The sequence below is a fragment of the Elaeis guineensis genome, chromosome 5 (assembly GCF_000442705.2).
Source record: "Elaeis guineensis isolate ETL-2024a chromosome 5, EG11, whole genome shotgun sequence".
In the NCBI taxonomy this organism is placed as follows: Eukaryota; Viridiplantae; Streptophyta; class Magnoliopsida; order Arecales; family Arecaceae; genus Elaeis; species Elaeis guineensis.
In genome coordinates this window covers 4,391,757-4,409,885 of record NC_025997.2, presented here as the reverse complement: position 1 = coordinate 4,409,885, position 18,129 = coordinate 4,391,757, and the positions used below count along the sequence as shown (strand labels likewise).

General features: G+C 38.2%; 2 protein-coding genes across 15 annotated transcripts; both read left to right on the top strand.

Annotated features, from left to right (window-relative positions):
• Positions 1 to 604: 604 nt before the first annotated feature.
• LOC105044517 (protein SIEL) lies at positions 605 to 10,991 on the top strand. Of its 11 annotated transcripts, none has more exons than XR_012141323.1 (10): positions 605 to 1,489; positions 1,612 to 1,692; positions 3,402 to 3,632; positions 3,817 to 4,008; positions 5,266 to 5,406; positions 6,554 to 6,643; positions 7,783 to 8,270; positions 8,384 to 9,435; positions 9,542 to 9,666; positions 9,840 to 10,991. XR_012141323.1 is itself a non-coding variant. In XM_073257201.1 (9 exons), exons 1-9 carry the CDS (start codon positions 779 to 781, stop codon positions 9,294 to 9,296), a joined length of 2,700 nt encoding a protein of 899 aa, XP_073113302.1. In that variant the 5' UTR covers positions 605 to 778; the 3' UTR covers positions 9,297 to 10,991. The 11 variants fall into 11 exon arrangements, 4 of the variants coding, with proteins under 4 accessions (XP_073113302.1, XP_073113303.1, XP_010920753.1 ...); XR_002164651.3 differs by having other exon boundaries at positions 8,384 to 9,666; positions 9,840 to 9,950; positions 10,436 to 10,991; XR_002164649.3 differs by having other exon boundaries at positions 8,384 to 9,666; positions 9,840 to 9,950; positions 10,028 to 10,991.
• Positions 10,738 to 16,460, top strand: LOC105044516 (uncharacterized). Of its 4 annotated transcripts, none has more exons than XR_012141325.1 (4): positions 10,738 to 10,874; positions 11,039 to 13,021; positions 13,396 to 13,545; positions 16,395 to 16,460. XR_012141325.1 is itself a non-coding variant. In XM_073257204.1 (3 exons), exon 2 carries the CDS (start codon positions 12,495 to 12,497, stop codon positions 13,017 to 13,019), a length of 525 nt encoding a protein of 174 aa, XP_073113305.1. In that variant the 5' UTR covers positions 10,738 to 10,874; positions 11,039 to 12,494; the 3' UTR covers positions 13,020 to 13,021; positions 13,396 to 13,806. The 4 variants fall into 4 exon arrangements, 2 of the variants coding, with proteins under 2 accessions (XP_073113305.1, XP_010920751.1); XR_012141324.1 differs by having other exon boundaries at positions 13,396 to 13,571; positions 16,395 to 16,435; XM_073257204.1 differs by lacking the exon at positions 16,395 to 16,460 and having other exon boundaries at positions 13,396 to 13,806.
• The last annotated feature ends 1,669 nt before the right edge of the window (positions 16,461 to 18,129 follow it).

Below are 18,129 nucleotides of genomic sequence, written 5' to 3'. Positions count from 1 at the left end.
TCTTAATCATTTTGTCTAAAGCTTCTCTGCTATGTGCCGAGCTCCCCACTTCACTCCTGACTACAAGCCCTTCAAACCACACCTCTACCTTCTCTTCTAAGTACAATGATGCTATTTCCATCCATTGGTTAAAAGGTATTTGATTTGACAACTTCACCTTCAATTTTTCAAGCTTTGATGAATGAAGCCTTAAAAGCATATTTGAGGAAATTTGTGTTAGTCTTTTTGGATGACATTCTCATTTATAGTCCTTCAATGAACTGCATATTAAGCATTTACAATTGGTGTTGGGGACCCGGAGGAGTAACGAATTATATGCTAAGTAGTTCAAATGTATCTTCTGTCAATCTAAGGTTGAGTATTTCGAACATGTTACTAAAAATGGAGTAGCAACTGACCTTGACAAAATAGAAACAAAACTAATACACCCTGCACAACCAAAATCGGAAGAAAATTTTCACCCATCATTTGAGTAGATCATCATATGAAAGGCATCTCTGATTTATTCTGCATAAAAACGTTGAAATTTTTTGAACTAAACGTTTTTGTTTTTTTAAATTTTTTTGTTAGCCATATGGTCCTTCTTGGTTACAACTTACGGTCCTTCATCGAACGGCTCTTGTCCACCGCCCTTTGCACGCCCAAATTGAAATCCCAGCTCGGAGCTCCCTTCCCTCTCTCATCCCAAAAACCCTCGCGACCTCAGCCCCCTGCTCTCTAATTCCTTCTTCCACAAAACCCTAGAGCCCATAATCTCCTTTCTCTCTTCAAAGACATAATGGAACGGCTTCTTCTCGAGAGGCTCGAGGTCCACCTCGACCCGCTCTCCGACGAGCGCCGCCGCCTCCGAGCTCTGGCCTCCGCTAGAGCTCTGATCGCCAACCCCGACTCCTCCGACTCCACCCGCCGCTCCACTGTCGACGCCCTCATCCGCTCCCTCGACGCCCACTACGGAGACCCCGCCTTCCTCCGCCCCGCTCTCAAGCTCCTCGGCGACGCGGCCGTCCTCCACCGCCCTCTGGCCCCCTCCGTCATCGCCGCCGTCCGACCTTTCTTGAACGGTGGCAAGAGCCTCGCCGCGGATGCCATCGCCGTTGTTGCGTCCATAGCGGAGAGCAGTCCGGAGGGAGGAGGAGAGGGAGGCGTCTCCCTTCTTGCCTCGGTACTGGACGAGGATCTGGTACTCTCGCTTGCGTCGAGCCCTGTCTCGTTGGTTCGATCGCGGATTCTTAATTTGTTGGTCTCGAGTATTGGAAGAGCTCAGAGTTCTGTTTCTCTCCTACGGCCTCATCTTATGCTTCAGGTGCTTCTTGGCCTTGCGGTGGACCTCTACCCGTTGGTTAGGAGAGTGGCCCTCGATGGCATCATGGCGTTCTGTGAGGTTGCTGGATCTGATCTCGACGGTTCGATCATCGACTGCTGCTATGATCGTGCGGTCGAGCTTTTCAGGGATGAAGATGAGCTCGTGAGGTCCGCTGCTGTTCGGGTGGTGAGTAGTTGGATAGACAATCTTCTTTGCATACCATGGATTATTCTCTCTTTTCAAAATTTATTGGGCTTTAATTTGTTGGTAAAAGCTGGGATAATTTTTGCATGACTTTTGGTGGTTAGGTCAGTAAGTGCGGGCAGATGTTTGCAGCGAGCAAAGAGAGAATGGGAAACATGGAGAGGATGGATGTGATTTTTGTTCAGGTATTTGTGTTTGATGTGAAATTTATTGCCTTTACCGTGGTGTTATTGGAGTACTTGTATGAACTGCAAACTTACCAGAATGCTGAATTGACCATTAAAAGTTAATATTGCTGTGATAAAATTCACCTCAGATAGTTGTATGCCATTGCAGTCTCTGATACTTAACTAATTCACTTTTCCGTTTTTTTTTTTTTTTTAAATTGCTTGGTTCAGTCTATGCCAAATGTTTGTTAGTTTAACTCTTGTTGTTAAAATCTGTTGCTATGTAAAGAATGCTTCAGATACTGATTACATCTTCTAATTAGATGCAACTTTTATCTATCTTAGTGCAGAAAAAATTTAAATCATGTGCCAAGTTAGTTGCTGCAGCCAATGATATTTCCTCGGATTCAACATAAGCTTAACTTTGAATTGACAAAACAGATTACTACCCAGTGGTAGTCTCTGGCATTCATTTATTAAATATCACGAGCAATTAGAAGTACTTCTAAACTTGATTGTTTTTCATATGTATACTTTCTATGCTATTTCAATGAAATATGAGGACTTTTTTCAGTATATTATCACATTTGTCAGATGACTTTTTCTTGAACTTTTGTAATGAGAATTGCAAGATTACTAGCTACGTGACTAATTCTTCAGTGGTTGATGTTGCTTAAGGTTTGTAAGATCTTGTTAGCTGTGCATCAGATTGGCTGCAAAATTTGAGTGATAGACTGTTTTTCTTGCTAAATTGAATGTGCCATCGTCTGTTCAATCCCATGATAATATCATATTAGTTGCAATGTGATCTTATTTGGTGGATGCCGAAATAGTGATTTGACAAGAATCTGACCCTTCAATTTTTTTCTCTTTTACAATCTTGAGATGCAAGATGGTTTTCCTGTTCTTGGTTATAAAGTTGAAAAAAATATCTGAACCACTTAGAAAAGCCATTTATTCCAACCAATCTGCAATGTACCATAAAAAAAGGTCTGGTCTGCCACATCGTGTCTAAATCATATTTAAGAATGAGCTATAGCAGCCATGATGCCTAGGGAAGCAGGTTATGGCCGGATAGAGTTCCGACATAAATATATCATCTGATCTAGACGGCTGCACTTGCTATCTGTATGAGAGAGAATATGATAGTTGTCACACACTCACACATATAGGAAGATACGAACTCATCAGTCATGTAGTAAGTAGATCTCCTTAAGTCAAGATGATCTAAGCATGTTTACTTCCAAGTTGGAACATTAAAATTCATTTAACTCAGTTAATTAGCCCTTAAGGTTTAGCAGGCATTAGTTTCCAAGCACTCTTTTAAATGAGGCATTTCTCTTTTTGTTTTGCTTCCTGTGCTTGTCTGATGTATGATGATCATTTTTACAGACCTTGATGTGCTGAAAAATCTGGCTTCTTGTGCCCGATATTTTTCTTTTTCCTAACATGTAGAAAAAGGTGTCTGACTTGTCTATCCTTTACTGTTTTTCTCATTCATTACCAAGATGTATTCCATCTTGTCTCACGAGTTTATATCAGAGTGAAAAATGTTGACTCTGCTGCTGATTTCCTCTCACACACAACCTTATGCGCATGTATGCTTGCAAATTGATTTGGAGTTTACGCTCTACATTAAATATCATATTTTTAATTTTCGTAGGTTAAAAAGTGGTCATCTTATAGCTGTTATTTTTTGTGTTTGTTTATAACTTTTGTTTATTCAGCTTTGTTCAATGGCAAGAGATATGAGTGTGAAGGTTAGAATCGAAGCTTTTCTTGCCCTTGGGAAAGTACAATTGGTATCAGAGAATGTTCTGTTACAGTCCCTTTCTAAGAAAGTTTTGGGGGTTAGAAGTGGAAGCAAAACTATTACTAAATGGTCTGTAAATGAATCTAAATTTTCATTATCAGCAGCTGGTGCATTCGTACATGGGATTGAGGATGAATTTTATGAGGTAACGCTGGAGTCTATGATGTCCCTAAATCCTTTGGGTTTTATTTTCCGAAAAAGAACAAAAAATCCTTTTGGTTTTCCTGACAACCATGACAAGAGATATTTTTATATATCTTATGGTCTATTCTTTTGGGGGGTTTTAATATGAAAAGCTGCATCTTGCTGACTATTTTTTTGTACTCTAGGTACGAACAATTGCCTGTCAATCCTTGGGGATGCTCGCAACTTTTTCTATCCAGTTTGCTGACAATGCTTTGAACTTATTAATGGACATGTTGAATGATGATGCAGAGGCTGTTAGGTTGCAGACTTTGCAGACACTGTTTCATATGGCAACACATGATCATCTGAGGGTGCAGGAAAAACACATGGACATGGTATGCACTTGCCATAAGTCATCTGTGAATATTAGAGCCAATATCTTTATCAGGTCAACTTTAAGCATTAAGGATGTTAATTTTGAGCTGCCTTTTCTTTCTGTTAAATCATTTTTATTGCTAACTTTTGTTACTATTCTTCATTGCTCTTTAGTCTATCATTTCTAATTGTGAACTATAAAAACTCATGAAGCATCTTGAAAAAATATTCTAAAGTTGTGGACCATGAATTAGTTCTTTAATGTTAAGCAGTGGTACATGTCTGATAGCGTTCCCCGCATTGTTTCATGATGTTTGTTCTTGTTACAAATTGTTATCTGTTGATGATTTCAGAACACCATTTTAGCATTATGCTAGTGAACGAAAGATATTGAGGAAAACCTTATTATATTGATTAACTAAAGTTGTTGTCCCTTTTATCAAACTCTTTTCTTATGGTTATTTGAGATATAAGAATACAAGCTAAGAGAATCAAGCTATTGTAGGAAGCTGTTTCTTCCTCTAATTGGGAACCTTAAAGTGTGTTAGAAAATGAAATGTATCTAGCATCTATTATATGCTTTAATGGTACTTTATATTATGTGATAAGAGTATTTCCCACATATTAGCTGTTTTTTGCAAACAAACAGTGCAAGGGGATCAAGCTTATGATAAATTGCTAAACTATATAGGTTGCCTTATTTTGCTAACTAATGCAATCATTGTTGATCCAGCCATTAATGAAAAACAGCTTGGCCAACTTGTTCTTGTTAGCAGCCAAGTTAAATTAATATAAAATGGTAGGATAATAGCCAGGTTATAAATCATTTCCACTCCTGTCCTTTTCATGAAGAGTTTGACTGGGGGATGAACTTGACCAAATGAGGCTTAGCTTAGTGGTTTGATGGCCTGCTTGTAGAGGTCTTGGCTGGAGATTTTACTGCAGGGGAGTTTTAACTTTTAGAAGTGTGTCTTGGTAGGTAGCTTTTCTTTTACTTTTGGTCTGTGTGCTTCACCACTATAGCTTACTGTGATGACTGCTTTGAAGTGTAAGCTTTCTTACATTAATATACTTTCTTTGTGTCTTTTGCCATGTGTTTTGGACATTGGGACTATCTCAAACTAGTTTCACTGTTTGGACTCCACCACATTTGCAATCATGACAATATAGTATGATGAATCTTGATTGCATGCTTGCATTCAAATATTTTTGCTGTCTTATCATTCTCATATGATATTGTTTAATGTTCACCATGCAAAACTCTGTTGTATTTGCAGTTTCTTGGTTTGTTAGCTGATATTAGTGCCTTAATAAGACGTGCAGCAAGGAAGGTGCTCCAGCTAATGATGCTGCCTGATATCGAGACTTTTAAGTCCGCAATCAATTGTCTCATCACAAACTTGGAGACATATCCAGAGGTTTGATTATCTGGCTTTATTTTGTAGCCTATTTTAATGCTATTCTTTAAACAGTCATGTAGTTTGATTTTTCGCATCTTCTACTTTTGGCCAAGTACTTGTCATTCTTTCCATAGTGCCTGTTGTTGGTATTTGTATTTGACATCAAACTAAATGAAGATTTCATGACTTTCTCTGTAATTGTTCAAAGTGAGACTTAATTTTTGTTTCCTTCTCTGGAGAGGGACTGCTGCTGTAATTTTTGTATTTGCCATTCAGAAGGAAAAATGGGGGAAGAAAAGAAAAGAGTCTCAAACAAGAAGTCATGATGTCCAGAATTCTATTCTGCTTTTCTCTTTGATAGACTCTCAATTATTCTGGGCATGCAACCGTCAGTTCATGTTTTATCAAGTTCTTGTCAAGCATGTTGTATGACTCATGACGTGTCAGAAAAAGCCTGTGTTTTAGTAATGATGTACCATTGAAATTGTGAAGTACTATTAGGAATATTCTTGATGGAAGTCACTTTCCAGAATTGCTTTCTTTATGATATATTTACTTGATGGAGATAGGAGTATTGTGAATGAGAACCATCGGTGTCTTCTTCTTCTTCTTCAATATGATATAACATCTATGAGCTGATGCTATTGTTGTCATTTGTGCAACTTTTTTTTTTAGGAAAGTGCAACATCTATATTCTTGTCACGGTTAGGAATACATGTCAGAATTTATTACTTTGTTTATTTTTGATCGGTTTATAAACTTCTGACATTTGATAATGAGGCCAGCTCATGAGAATTATAATTGGATACATATCTTTGATTGACAAATTAACATTCTGTTTGCAACTTCCCTTTAGTCTCAACTAAGAAATAGTTTTGTGATGTTGCTTACATTTATGATAGTTATAGTTTATTCTTATTCCTAAAGAAAAGGATTCTAAAGGAAATTTACCAAAAGAAGGCTGCCTTGGTTGTCCCAGGAATAAGCTATTACAACTCTCTCTCTCTCTCTCTCTCTCTCTCTCTCTCTCTCTCTCTGTGTGAATGTGTGTGTGCGCGAGCGCGCGCGCCCAAATCTTTGAGAATACATAGAACTTCTGACTATTAAAATTGCCCAAGTCTTTCTTTCTTTATTTTATTTATGTGTTCCTTCCCTTCTATTTCAGGAGGAAGAAGATATTTTCTCTGTCTTGTGCTATATTGGTAAGAACCATGGAAATTTCTTTGCCAAGTTAGCAAAAGAATTCGCACAGGAGGTACAACATTATCTCTTTTATTTTTATAATTAGAAACAACATATACAATTTTAGTATATATGATTAGAAAAATATGTATCATTTTTTCGAATAGATAAGTGATGTATATATATATTTTTTTTGTAGCTGATGACGAAACCTTCTCATTGGGTCCTTGGAATGTATTTAGGTGCTTTTGTTCTGGGTGGTAAATGTAGAAACTTTATTAGAATGGGAAAGTTGCAAGACGGTTCCATTAGTGGTGGAAGGTGACATGCAAATTCCAAATGGTGGAACATATTCTACATAAATTTTAACTCCTCTCATCCTTTTACGTGGCAAGTTCATTGACTTTCTTAGTAGTAGGGTTCAAACACCATGAAATAGTATTTTCTTCAATTAGAGGGAAGATCATTAATTATGAGTCAAAAGAGGAAAGTTCATCAGTTTTGCCAAATTTGTCCATAATTTTCCAAGGTAATTGCAACTATCTTCTATTGTGAGATCATGATTTAGGCAGTTAATTTATAAATTGAGCTCATATTTGGTGCATATCAATCTTCTTCCCGTATGGTGATTTCAGCAGATTTACTCAATAACGAAATGATCATTTCTTTAGGGCAAAATATTATGTGTTAATAAAAGGTTAGTCATTATTTTATAGTGCAATTTGTTATTTGATGATGATGGAACATACGTGATATATGAGGAATCTCTAGTCACGATGTAGTATTAACTTATCAAGGAGTGACAGTGACCGTAGTCTTGTGAACCACTAAGCGACAGATAACTATTGAGCTTATAAGTTACACTTAATAAGCCAGAGGATTCAAAGAACCACATCTTCTGTGGTGGGTCCTATGTTGTTGATCATAGCTATCGTTGCCATATGGTGTGGGTTTATATATATATATTTATATATATATATATATATAAAGGTTATTATGGTTGCAACTCATCATGTCGCTCCTGCTTGTTGATTGTTGATCGTTGATCATAAGTAATGAAACTCCTAAAAGCTTCTGTGGGATCTTTATATAAGGCCTTTTAATTACTATCTTACGCTTTCGGTTTCTTGGAATATTGTTGTCTAATGAACTTCCCAATTTAGCAAAGCCGTTTGTGAAATTTGTGATGTTTTTGCCTTTGGCCTTTTGCAGATAGTACCATCCTGTGGAGAACTGAGCTTGGACAGTCCACGTGTGGCAGCAATAGTAGTGTTGTTTATCTCATCATCCATCTCGAATGAGCATCTTACTTGTAATATACCGGTGGCAATATTTTCTTATGCAGTTTCTTTAGTTGGAAGGATCAGTTGCTCTCTGGGAAATGCTCTAAACAGAGATGCACTCATGGCCTATTTGTGCCATCACAGTGAAATACCTTTTTCAGACACAACACTGAAGTCTAAAGTGGCTAATGAAATGTGCCACTCTTGGTCCTTGCACAGTGTAATATCAGAAGTAAAAGTTAAGGAAAATTTGTTGAGCATGAATGAGATAGCAACACATCTCAAACATTCTCAAAAAGGTGTGGAGCAGACAGACGAAGAATTAATGCAATCCATACAGTCTATTTTGGAAAAAGTTGTGGAAACCTGGCCTTTGATAAAGTTACACTGTGCACATGAAGTGCGAAGGACATTAAGGTCTCATAATATTTATTTACCATGTATCTAAAACTTCAGTCTTTTTTATAAAAATAATCTCTTTACCATATTTCTAGTAGACTTATGGGTGCTTTAATTTTTGTTGCATGTAGAACTTGCAAGGAGGAACTGGAAATGATTGCTTGGAATGTTAGTGGATCTCCTTCTGCATTATTGGAATTTGCATTGCAGTATGTTCAGATAATCCAGCTGATTGCTGAAATTTGGGAGAAACTGCAACTGAAAAAGTCACATATTGTTGGTACAATGACTCTAGAGTTCTTACTTGAAAAATTAAGTATGTCCCTCCGAAGAATGAGATATGGCTTCCCAGGGTTGTCTAGAGAAGTGGAATGCCATATTATAGAGTTAACCTTGCTTGGTTTTGTATTTAGACTGTGCGAGGTTGGAACCTGTTCCAACTTTGTGCTGAAGAAGCTGCAAGCTATAACTTCTAGTGCGGAATTTCTTTGTGTAGAAGGATCTTCTAAACTTTCTGAGTTTGCCAAAGAGCTATTAAGGTCATGTGCTGAAGGGGGAACAGGTGAAACTTCTCAGCCTTTTCCTATTTATAAGTTGCTTGAGCTCTTCAACCTTCAACAGGTGGCATTCACTGGAAGATTTAAGTGCATAAAAGCAGAACTGCAAGTTTTCGGTAATGATTCTGAGAATCCTCTGCCCTTTGTTCCAGGATTGCCTGTGGGTATCACATTCCAGATAACTGTGCACAACATTTCTACCAATGACAGGTTGTGGCTCCGAATGGCTGTTGGTGTATCTGTCCAGTATGTCTTTCTGGACTCATGTCAATTTACTGGCCGGGATGAAGTGAGAAAATTTGCTGTTAATACTCCGTTTTATGCTACGCCGAAAGTTCCTTCATTTTTGTTGAGGGCTTGCATGCTTATGGAATGTCCATCTGAAAATGTCACTTATCAGAAGAAAGATCAAAGAGGGCCAAAGGATGATATTTTTCTAGTTTGTGAGGAAATTGAGGTTTATTTGGTAAAAATTGATTCCAGATGAATATGAAGACAGGCAGTTTATGCGACTTCTCTGAGTTCACGTGATAGGATAAATAAACAACAAATGCCCTTCAGTTGACTTCCATTGGTTGCTGCAAAGTCTCCGCACAAACTGACACGTCTACATATGAGCGTATATGGTATGAGACCTGATTGAATATTGAACAATAAATCAACATCTGCATTGTATATTATTTCACAATCATAGCTGGCTGTTCATGAGCTTTTTGCTTGGACTGACTGGAGATCAAGAGGAATCATGCATCTGAAGTTGTTGCTGGACCTGCCAGTCAAGAATAGCCTTGTAACCCTTGCTTGTTGTACTGGGAGTCAGCAATGAAACCACATTCAGGAAAAGGGGCTTTTCGAAGGTAAATGCTGACTTTGATCTTGTGCTAGCTTGAATATCCAGCTAGGCCAATTATTTGCAGTTTGGGTGGCCAAAGCAGGTGGTTGATCTGTGAATTTTGTTTTTCCTGGGCAGTATCTCGTCTTGTTGCAGTCACTTCTTTAGTAACTTTCATGGCTTTCCTTTTACATGTAGGCTTCGGCATTGTGGATTTGTTTATTGGAAGCCAAATTCATCCACAATCATTATCGGCCAGCTCAATGTTTTCTTGATCCAAATGTCCAAAACAAGCAGCATATTGTGGAGGTAATGAACTGAAATTGGACACACCTTCTTTAAGGGGTCTGTGGAACTGTTTTTGTTTAAGCATTTCTCTTTAGCAGATAATAAGCACCAAAGAAGTTTAAGGACGTGCAAGGAGGATGAGCTGATATTTGTCTTGTATATTGCTTCTCCCACTAGCAAGCTAAACACTAGACTGGAAGCCCATGAAGCATTTCTCCTATCTGATTAAGTTGATTAAAATGCTCAGAATCAGTTGGTTCTGGCGGTAGTTACTTCTAACATATCTTATTCAATCAGAATTTCACAGTTGAAATTGGTTTTCCACGGGTGCAAGTACCTTGAGCTCCATTCAATTAGGATTTCATAGTTGGACTAAAAATGGGCGCTTCTGCACCTTGATTTGGCTTGCCTTGAAATAAATTGACTCCATCTGGATGTTTTGGATTTTCTAATTTCTGATGTGCTCATCTACTTTCCATGTCACCCATGATCTTTGTTTTCTGCAGAATTTAGAAGTAATTGTGAAGAACTTCCAGTCAACTGGGAGGTCAGAGTATTTTGGAGGAGGTAAGTTGCTTGCATCTTTAGGTTCTTATTGCAATCCGGTTCTTAGGGGGGGCCGTAGAAAACCACTGTTACTATTGAGATGGGACGCTCAAGGACTTTGCTATCTGCCATGATATGTAGAATTTTGTTAAGAATTGACTTTTGTCAATTGAACCTCATGATATTTTATGATGTCCGGGTGGCTGGTTACTTTTGTTTTGCACTGTCTGCTCTGGCTGGCTGATGATCGGTTGTTAAAAATGTTCTGAACCATCCTGACCCTTCAAGTGCTATCAGAAATTGTTGGAAAATGTTAGAAGTGAGTATATTAGTGCGCACGCTACCATATAGTGGGATACCTCAAGACTCCCCCGTTCTATTCATGGAATTTGGTTGCAGGTATGTTTATCATGATCATTTATTCGTCATTCAGGAATTTATCATGATCTTGTATGAAGATAGTACTGTCAGCAAACTTTTGTATTCCTTTTATAATATGAAAACCTTCAGTTTTTATATTGTGGTCCATAATGTATGTTCTCAGTAATGTTCTATACTTGCAGTGTGGGCTACGGTTGTAATAGGGACCTTCCCATGATGCGGTCCCATAATTATGGCGGCCAGGTCTGGCTGCTTCCTTGCAGACCACGACCTTGATATCTAAACTTACGTGACTGATTGAACTAGGTGGACACAATCTTCTTCCTTTCGCCTTCCAACACCGGTCTTTCATTACCTCTTAATAGAGAAAGGAAGAAATTCGTTGGTAGCTAGCGTTCGTGAATTGTGTGGTCTCCATTTAAAAGAGGCTCATCGATTAAACATTCTGGACCAAAAGCAGTGGTAGCATGCGTTGATGGCGATTGCCACCGCTCTCGGTGGTCACAATAATGATAATCCACGTGGATTTACTTTGGTTATGGACTCTTGAGCCCTGTGTCTCGTCAGTCTTGAGCTGTCTTAACTGCAGTCTCTCTCTCTCTCTCCCCCCCTCTCCGTGCCTTTGACTGAGTCCTGGATGACGGCATGCTCCCTTCATGAGGGCACCTCTGGAGTCTGGGCACGCTCAGCTCCCTGTCTCCAATCCGGCCAGGTTTCTTTACGTTTGGGGAGTCCACTGTCCCGTGCTTCATCAACATATCCCGTTTCTCTAGCGTCGGATGTTATATTTTCTTATGGCTTGCTCAGCCATGACTCGATGCTTCTTCGGGTTATCCGTATTGACGTTCGCGATGGCACCAAGGTGCGGCCTGTGGCATACGTATTGATGATCTATGTTATTGCAAAGTCACTGTTATGATGATTCTGAGACCGCTCGGTGAACGTATTGGTAGGCCGTTGCCAAGCTGGGCTTCTAGACCCATTGTGGGTCTCACATCTGCTTTGTACTTGATTCTATATGCCATCTTTCAGGCACGTAACATGTTATTATTATCATTAATTCCGAACTACCCTTACGACATACCGGTAGCCTCTTTAATTTCTTTTGGGACCGTCCTATCAACTTATGGAACGGCAGTCCGATGGGAGGTCACCCAACTCCTTCGGATTATCGAACGGGTTCGGAAACTCCCAACTATAAGATATCATCCGTTGGTGGGGAATGCAGGCGTGTGATTATTGTTTTTGGTTAATATATAGGTTTGTGATTCAAAAACGTATCATGACCTGTCCAAAGGGCCAAACACCATCATGTAATGAGAAGTTATAGGTTGTAGGACAGCATTAGGAGAGAGGTAAGAGGCAGTGTCACTCATTGCTAATGATGCCGCATCATACCTTCACACACACACACACTCACAAGACACTTCACACAAAGGAAACGGTAAGCCATAAAACCCACCACATCTATCGACCGAGTTCACTTCCCTTCGGTGCTCTCTTGGATTCTTCCACTTACCTTTCCGTCTTTCTTCACAACCAAAGCTTTTTCCCTCATCCACTTAATCCCTTTTTATACGCTGTGTAAGATAGGTATAAAAAGGAAAAAGGACCTCCCAATCCAGAGAGGGGGAAGGGATGAGCTCTGTGTGCAAGTCTTCCGTGGGTTGCGTTGACGCACGTGTGCCGGTGAGGGCGACCTATGTCAATCTCTACAAGTGGCCGGAATCCGACGCCGAGTTTGTGAAGTGGGTGGCGGGAAGAAGAAGAGAAGGAAGCGAGCACAGGCACGACATGAGCGGCGATGGGAGAAGGAAGTTGGGGCCGAGCCCGAGGGTGGTGGACAGCTACTCGTGCCGGCAGATGTATCTGAGGAGCTACACCTTCTCGAAGAAGGAGAGCTTCCCGGAGAAGACACAGCGGTGCCTTGGTAGAGTTAAGGAGAGGGCCGTCGTCTGCCCTTTCCTCCACCAGAGGTCCGATAGCTTCGGTAGTATCCACTCAAATATCAGTAACAAGGATGACACGAAGAAGAAGAAGAAGAAGAAGAAGAAGAAGAAGAAGGGGTGCGTGGCAGCGAAGAAGCTTCTCGATTTCATCTTCCGACGCCTGCTCTCCTGCACCTCCAGCGTCGACGTGGTGGATCGCTCCTCGCCTTCGTGAGGGTATCTATCTATATCGCATCCTGCTCCTCCTCCTTAGTTTGCTCCCTTTAATTTGTTGTCGTCATGTTCTTTCCCTCCTCCAAAACTGGTGGTTTCGTCCTCCCTTCGATCATCCTTCACCAGAGATTGACTATTTTTATATATGTCTAATTGCCGGAAGGTGCTATCTTGCCTTCTCTCTCTCTCTCTCTCTTTCTGTCTCTGTGTGTGTGTGTGTGTGTGTATGTAAGGGGTTCATTCAAGAGACTGGTCTTGTATGCTAGCTTAACTCGATCCATTTGGTTTCATGTGGTTTTATTATAATCGTCGTTATAGATTTTAGCTCGTACATGTATTGATTAAAAGAATCACGATGTTTGGATTTGGTGGCGGAGATGCGGCCGGGGGGTTGGGTTTGGTGGTGCATTCGCCGTTTTTCCTCCTTCCACCGGGCCTTTCCTTGTCGTAGCGGCGGCGCAGCACAGGAACGGATGGGCAGAGGATGTAGTTAAGAAGCTCTCACTTTGGTGCCGCACACGCTACTGGTAAGAGTGATTGCTCTCAAAGAAAGGTATGGAATAAAACTTTGTGATTGCTGGATTTTATGAAAGCTTCAGTGACGATTGAGACAATTAATTCGTCACTAAAATAAATATCCTTTAAATATTACCGTTGTATGTTGTTTCTTCCTATTTCAAATGAGCGTGTTAGTTCGCTGCCTAGAGATACTAGTAAATGCATTTTGTAATTTGATAGGAGTGAGATTGGCTCGGATGGAAGTCTAATCTAAATTTGTTTTGTTTTCTGACATTCTGTGCTATTTGGTAAACGTTTTCAAAGCATCTCTCTCTCTCTCTCTCTCTCTCGCGGGCGTCGAGAGAGCTGAGGAATTTATTTTTGGTCTAAATTTATTTCGATTTTCTAGTTACAATGTTTCAATCATTAATTTTCTCTCTCTTTGGGAAAAACTGGCAACCACATCAGATCTAGTTGGTATTCGAATAATTAAACATTTCCGATATGAAGAGGGGTGCTACCACTAAGTCATGCCGTGCATTTTCTTCTTCATTCTTATTACGGAAGCTATATTAATTACTAAAGCTATTCTCGAGAGGGACAAACTGAAAGGCCCTTTTTGGAGCTTCTTACCAACATCTTGGTGATCTCATGCGAAGAATATCAAATGTTCACAAACCCATCTGACCAGCGATTTGTACTCCCGCTTCCAAGCAAGGCTGAGGAGTTTGAATATTGGATGGTGTAATGCATGGACAATATTTAGTAAAACAAATCCACGGGGCCCCGTAAGGCATGGTTTCGAAATTTTATCCCTGGAGTTTTTCTACGTGTATATCCTTGGTTTATGTTTCAAACTGGTCCTAGGACTTCCTATTCTTATTTAGGTGGGATTACTCTCCTAATCTCATAAACGAAGAAAAAAAAATCTAAACTTCGATGGATATAGGTTAGATAGCATGAGAAGGAGCCAACGATATTTTTTAGTTGCTGTTGAAGGTGAAGCCATTTGGGCCCTGTTTGGATATAGGCATAACCTATTCTTAGCTAAGTTAGATTTTAGGCTAATGACAGCAGAAAAGTAGCTGGAAAGAGGGAAAAGGAAGAAAGGTAGGCATCTTGGCTGGGTTAAGTTATGGAAAAGTTTTATTGGATAATTCAAGAGGAGGGCTCATGGATCTAAAATCTTGATGACGAGCTATATACTCAGAATTAGCGAATTAGAAGTGCATCTTGGGTTAACACAAGGTCACATTAGCTGGGGTTGGGTTGGGTTTGGGTCAATAAGTATCTTATTTGGTTTTTGTGCTAACAATGTTAATGTCATGCTTGAGCCCGAGCAAGCAAGGATGCGCTTGATGGGGGCTTTGACAACTGGGCGCAATGCTGCACGTGGGCACGCGCCGCATGCCAACATGTAAGACTCTGCAAAATGGTCCATTGTCACTATTTGAGTGGAGGAAGTTTATCTTATACTTCACACACTATATTAGCAGTCCACCACGAGAACAAAGGGATGACAATTTGAGATGAGCGCATAATGAATAGGATCCACAAGAACTAAGATGTATGATTGATCCGCACCACCACATGATGTGATAATTTCTCATCCAAGCACCTTAAGTTATCATTGAAAAAAGAATGAAAGAAAGATGTCCTAATCGAATCAATACTAAACACTAAAAAGATATTGTTGGATATAAACCGGGTCAGACGTCCATAACAAGCAAAACCCGATCTATGCCTATTTGAAAATGGATGAGAGATAGAGGATACTAGTAGTTATTTATATCAAATAACTACTAGTTATATATTATATAAGATGAAGTAACCATCTAATCAATAAAATGTTTTTCCATTCTCTACATCATTCTCAACACTCTTCCAACATAACAAAGCACAAATATCTTTCCCTTTTTATCTTTGCAAAATTGGTACTTAAGTTATGATATAAATGTGTTTTCCATATTGTGATTACACACACGGTCCATTGAAAATATTAGTTCAATTAATCCTTGACTCGTAGATTAACAAAAAAGAAAAGATATGCCTATATTCTTGTGCATCTCTATTTTCAAATATGATGGATGTCTATGATAATGTAGCATGTGTTGCCCTTCATATTACCACTTTAGAACGTGCATTCCATTGGCTATGTTAAATTTTACATCATTTTCAGATTGTTAGATGTGTACTCTAGAAGTCAATCAGTCTGACATATTAATTTTTTCTAGGACATAATTTTATACTTGATCTAATTATTTAGGATAGTTAATTATCATTCATGTAGTGTATGTGTCATGCCTCCGATCCGAGATTGTGAATCGAGGGTCATGGCAACCGCCGCATACTCATAGAAAACTCTTTCCATAAGCATGTAAGGCATTTATCATGCTATCCTAAAACAACAGCGGAATAATTAGTCAATAATTTAAATCCAAAACATAACGATCTAAATTTTTCTTTAATATCTTAATAAATTTAACAATGATTCATAGGCCTTATATCAAATTCAATAAGACTTTCAATCTAAAATAAAAGTATGAAAATTCTGCTTCTAATCACTCTTCCATTCGTATCTTATATCATCTTAATTCTTTAACATCTGTAAAAATAGTAAAATAGGAGGTAATGAGCTAGACAGCCCATTAAGCAATGATCACTTTCAATAGATTTCATCAGGCATTAAAGTAAATAATCATTTATAGAAAATAAGCGTATAGAGTTTATCAGTTCGAAATCAATTTCAATTATGCAACATAATTCATGCCAAATTCATTTCTTTTCGAAAATTCAGTTTCTTTCGAGATTTCAATTTCTTTCATTCTTAAGTTCTTTTCATCAATCATGAGCTATGACCATATTTTTTCTGTGGCAGGATCATAACACCACGTATCTTCTTGCGGTGAGGTGCGAATCATTGGCAGCAAAGTCCTTCGGAACCCTGTCTGGGTTCCTTCTCTGGCAATATAAACCTTCAGGATAAATCAACTGCCAACATATATGCCCCCATTAGCGGGATCCTTTACATAGTTAGGTTGTCAATTCATATTGTTCTTATATCAGAATTCTTCAGAAATTATGTTTCATATTCTAATTTCAATAAAAAATATATAATCATGTAGTATCAAAATCAATCAATATAATGCATCATGAAATTCATATGTTCAATCATGCTTCATCATAACATTTCGAATAAGATATTTTTCATAATAAAATATCATTCATCCAATTCATGCATCGTTTCACAATTTATGTCAGAAAAATATATTATAATTTATTGATAAATCTAAAAAAATGAAACATTACTTACCTCGAACGTATTTCAATAAATCCATATAATTCTATAATTTTTTTTTAAAATTTTTTAGTTCATAGACCATATCATAATATCCGATTATCAGGTGTCAACGATACCTGTACGAGATCAAATTTAATAAATCAGAAAGAATACGAATATCATATTTCAACGATTTAGATTGGGTCTGATAATCTAATTTCATATAATCAAAATTTGATTAGGACATAGACGATCCAAAGTTTGACTATCAGATCAAATCGGATTCGAAGTGATAGGACCGAGGTTTCTTCATTGGTTTCATAAAATCAAGTAGAGAGAGAAAATCAAAAGAGAGAGAATTCATTGAGGTATAATTCGAATTGATCAGGTGACACAATCCAACATTACGATTGGTCCAATATCTCGATTGATGAAATCAATATGATCAAATCAAGTCATAGCTAGATCGGGATCATGGATGATCAAATCTAAAGATTTATGGTCTGATCAAGGTGCTGGCATACTATTGACAACCATGGATCATGATGCTTTCACTAGAATCATTCAAACTCATCATCACTCAAACTCATCAAAATAAAATTTTTTTTTTGATAAATTCTAAAAAAAATAAACTTCTATAGAGATATAATTCTAGAGAGATACAATTCTAGAGAGAGAAATTCATGAAGATGAATCTGTACTAATCAGACGATATGGTTCAACAAATTTGATTGATCAGATCAAGATAAATTAATCAAATCATACTGAAATTACCATATAGATAATTCAATAGAATCATGGGTGATAAAATCTAAAGATATTTGATCTGATCAAGAAGGGTGCCAGTACGTTGTTCGACAATCATGGATCAAAATTTTTCATCAGATCAGAATTATTAAAAAAAATTCTTCATTGATAAATCGATCAAGAGAGAGAAATAATTTTAGAGAGAGAAAATTTTAGAGAGAAATTCATCTTGGACTCTTCAGACGATATGATTCAACAAATCCAATCGATCAGATCAAATCATGCTGAGATTATCATATGGATAATTCAATAAAATCATGAAAAATAGAATCTTAAAAATATCTAATCTGATCAAAGTGGATGCCGGTGTACCGTCCGACGATCACAGATCAAAAATCCATCACTAGGATTATTTAAATTCATCATCATTCTTCTCAAAATTCTAAAAAATCTTAGGAGAGAGAAAGTAGAGAGAGACTAGAGAGAGAAGGAGAAAGTAGAGAGAAGAAAAGAGGGAGAGAGAGAAAGTCTCTCTCTTTCTTCTTCTTCTTCTTCTTCTTTTCTTTTCTTTTCTTTTTTTTTTTTT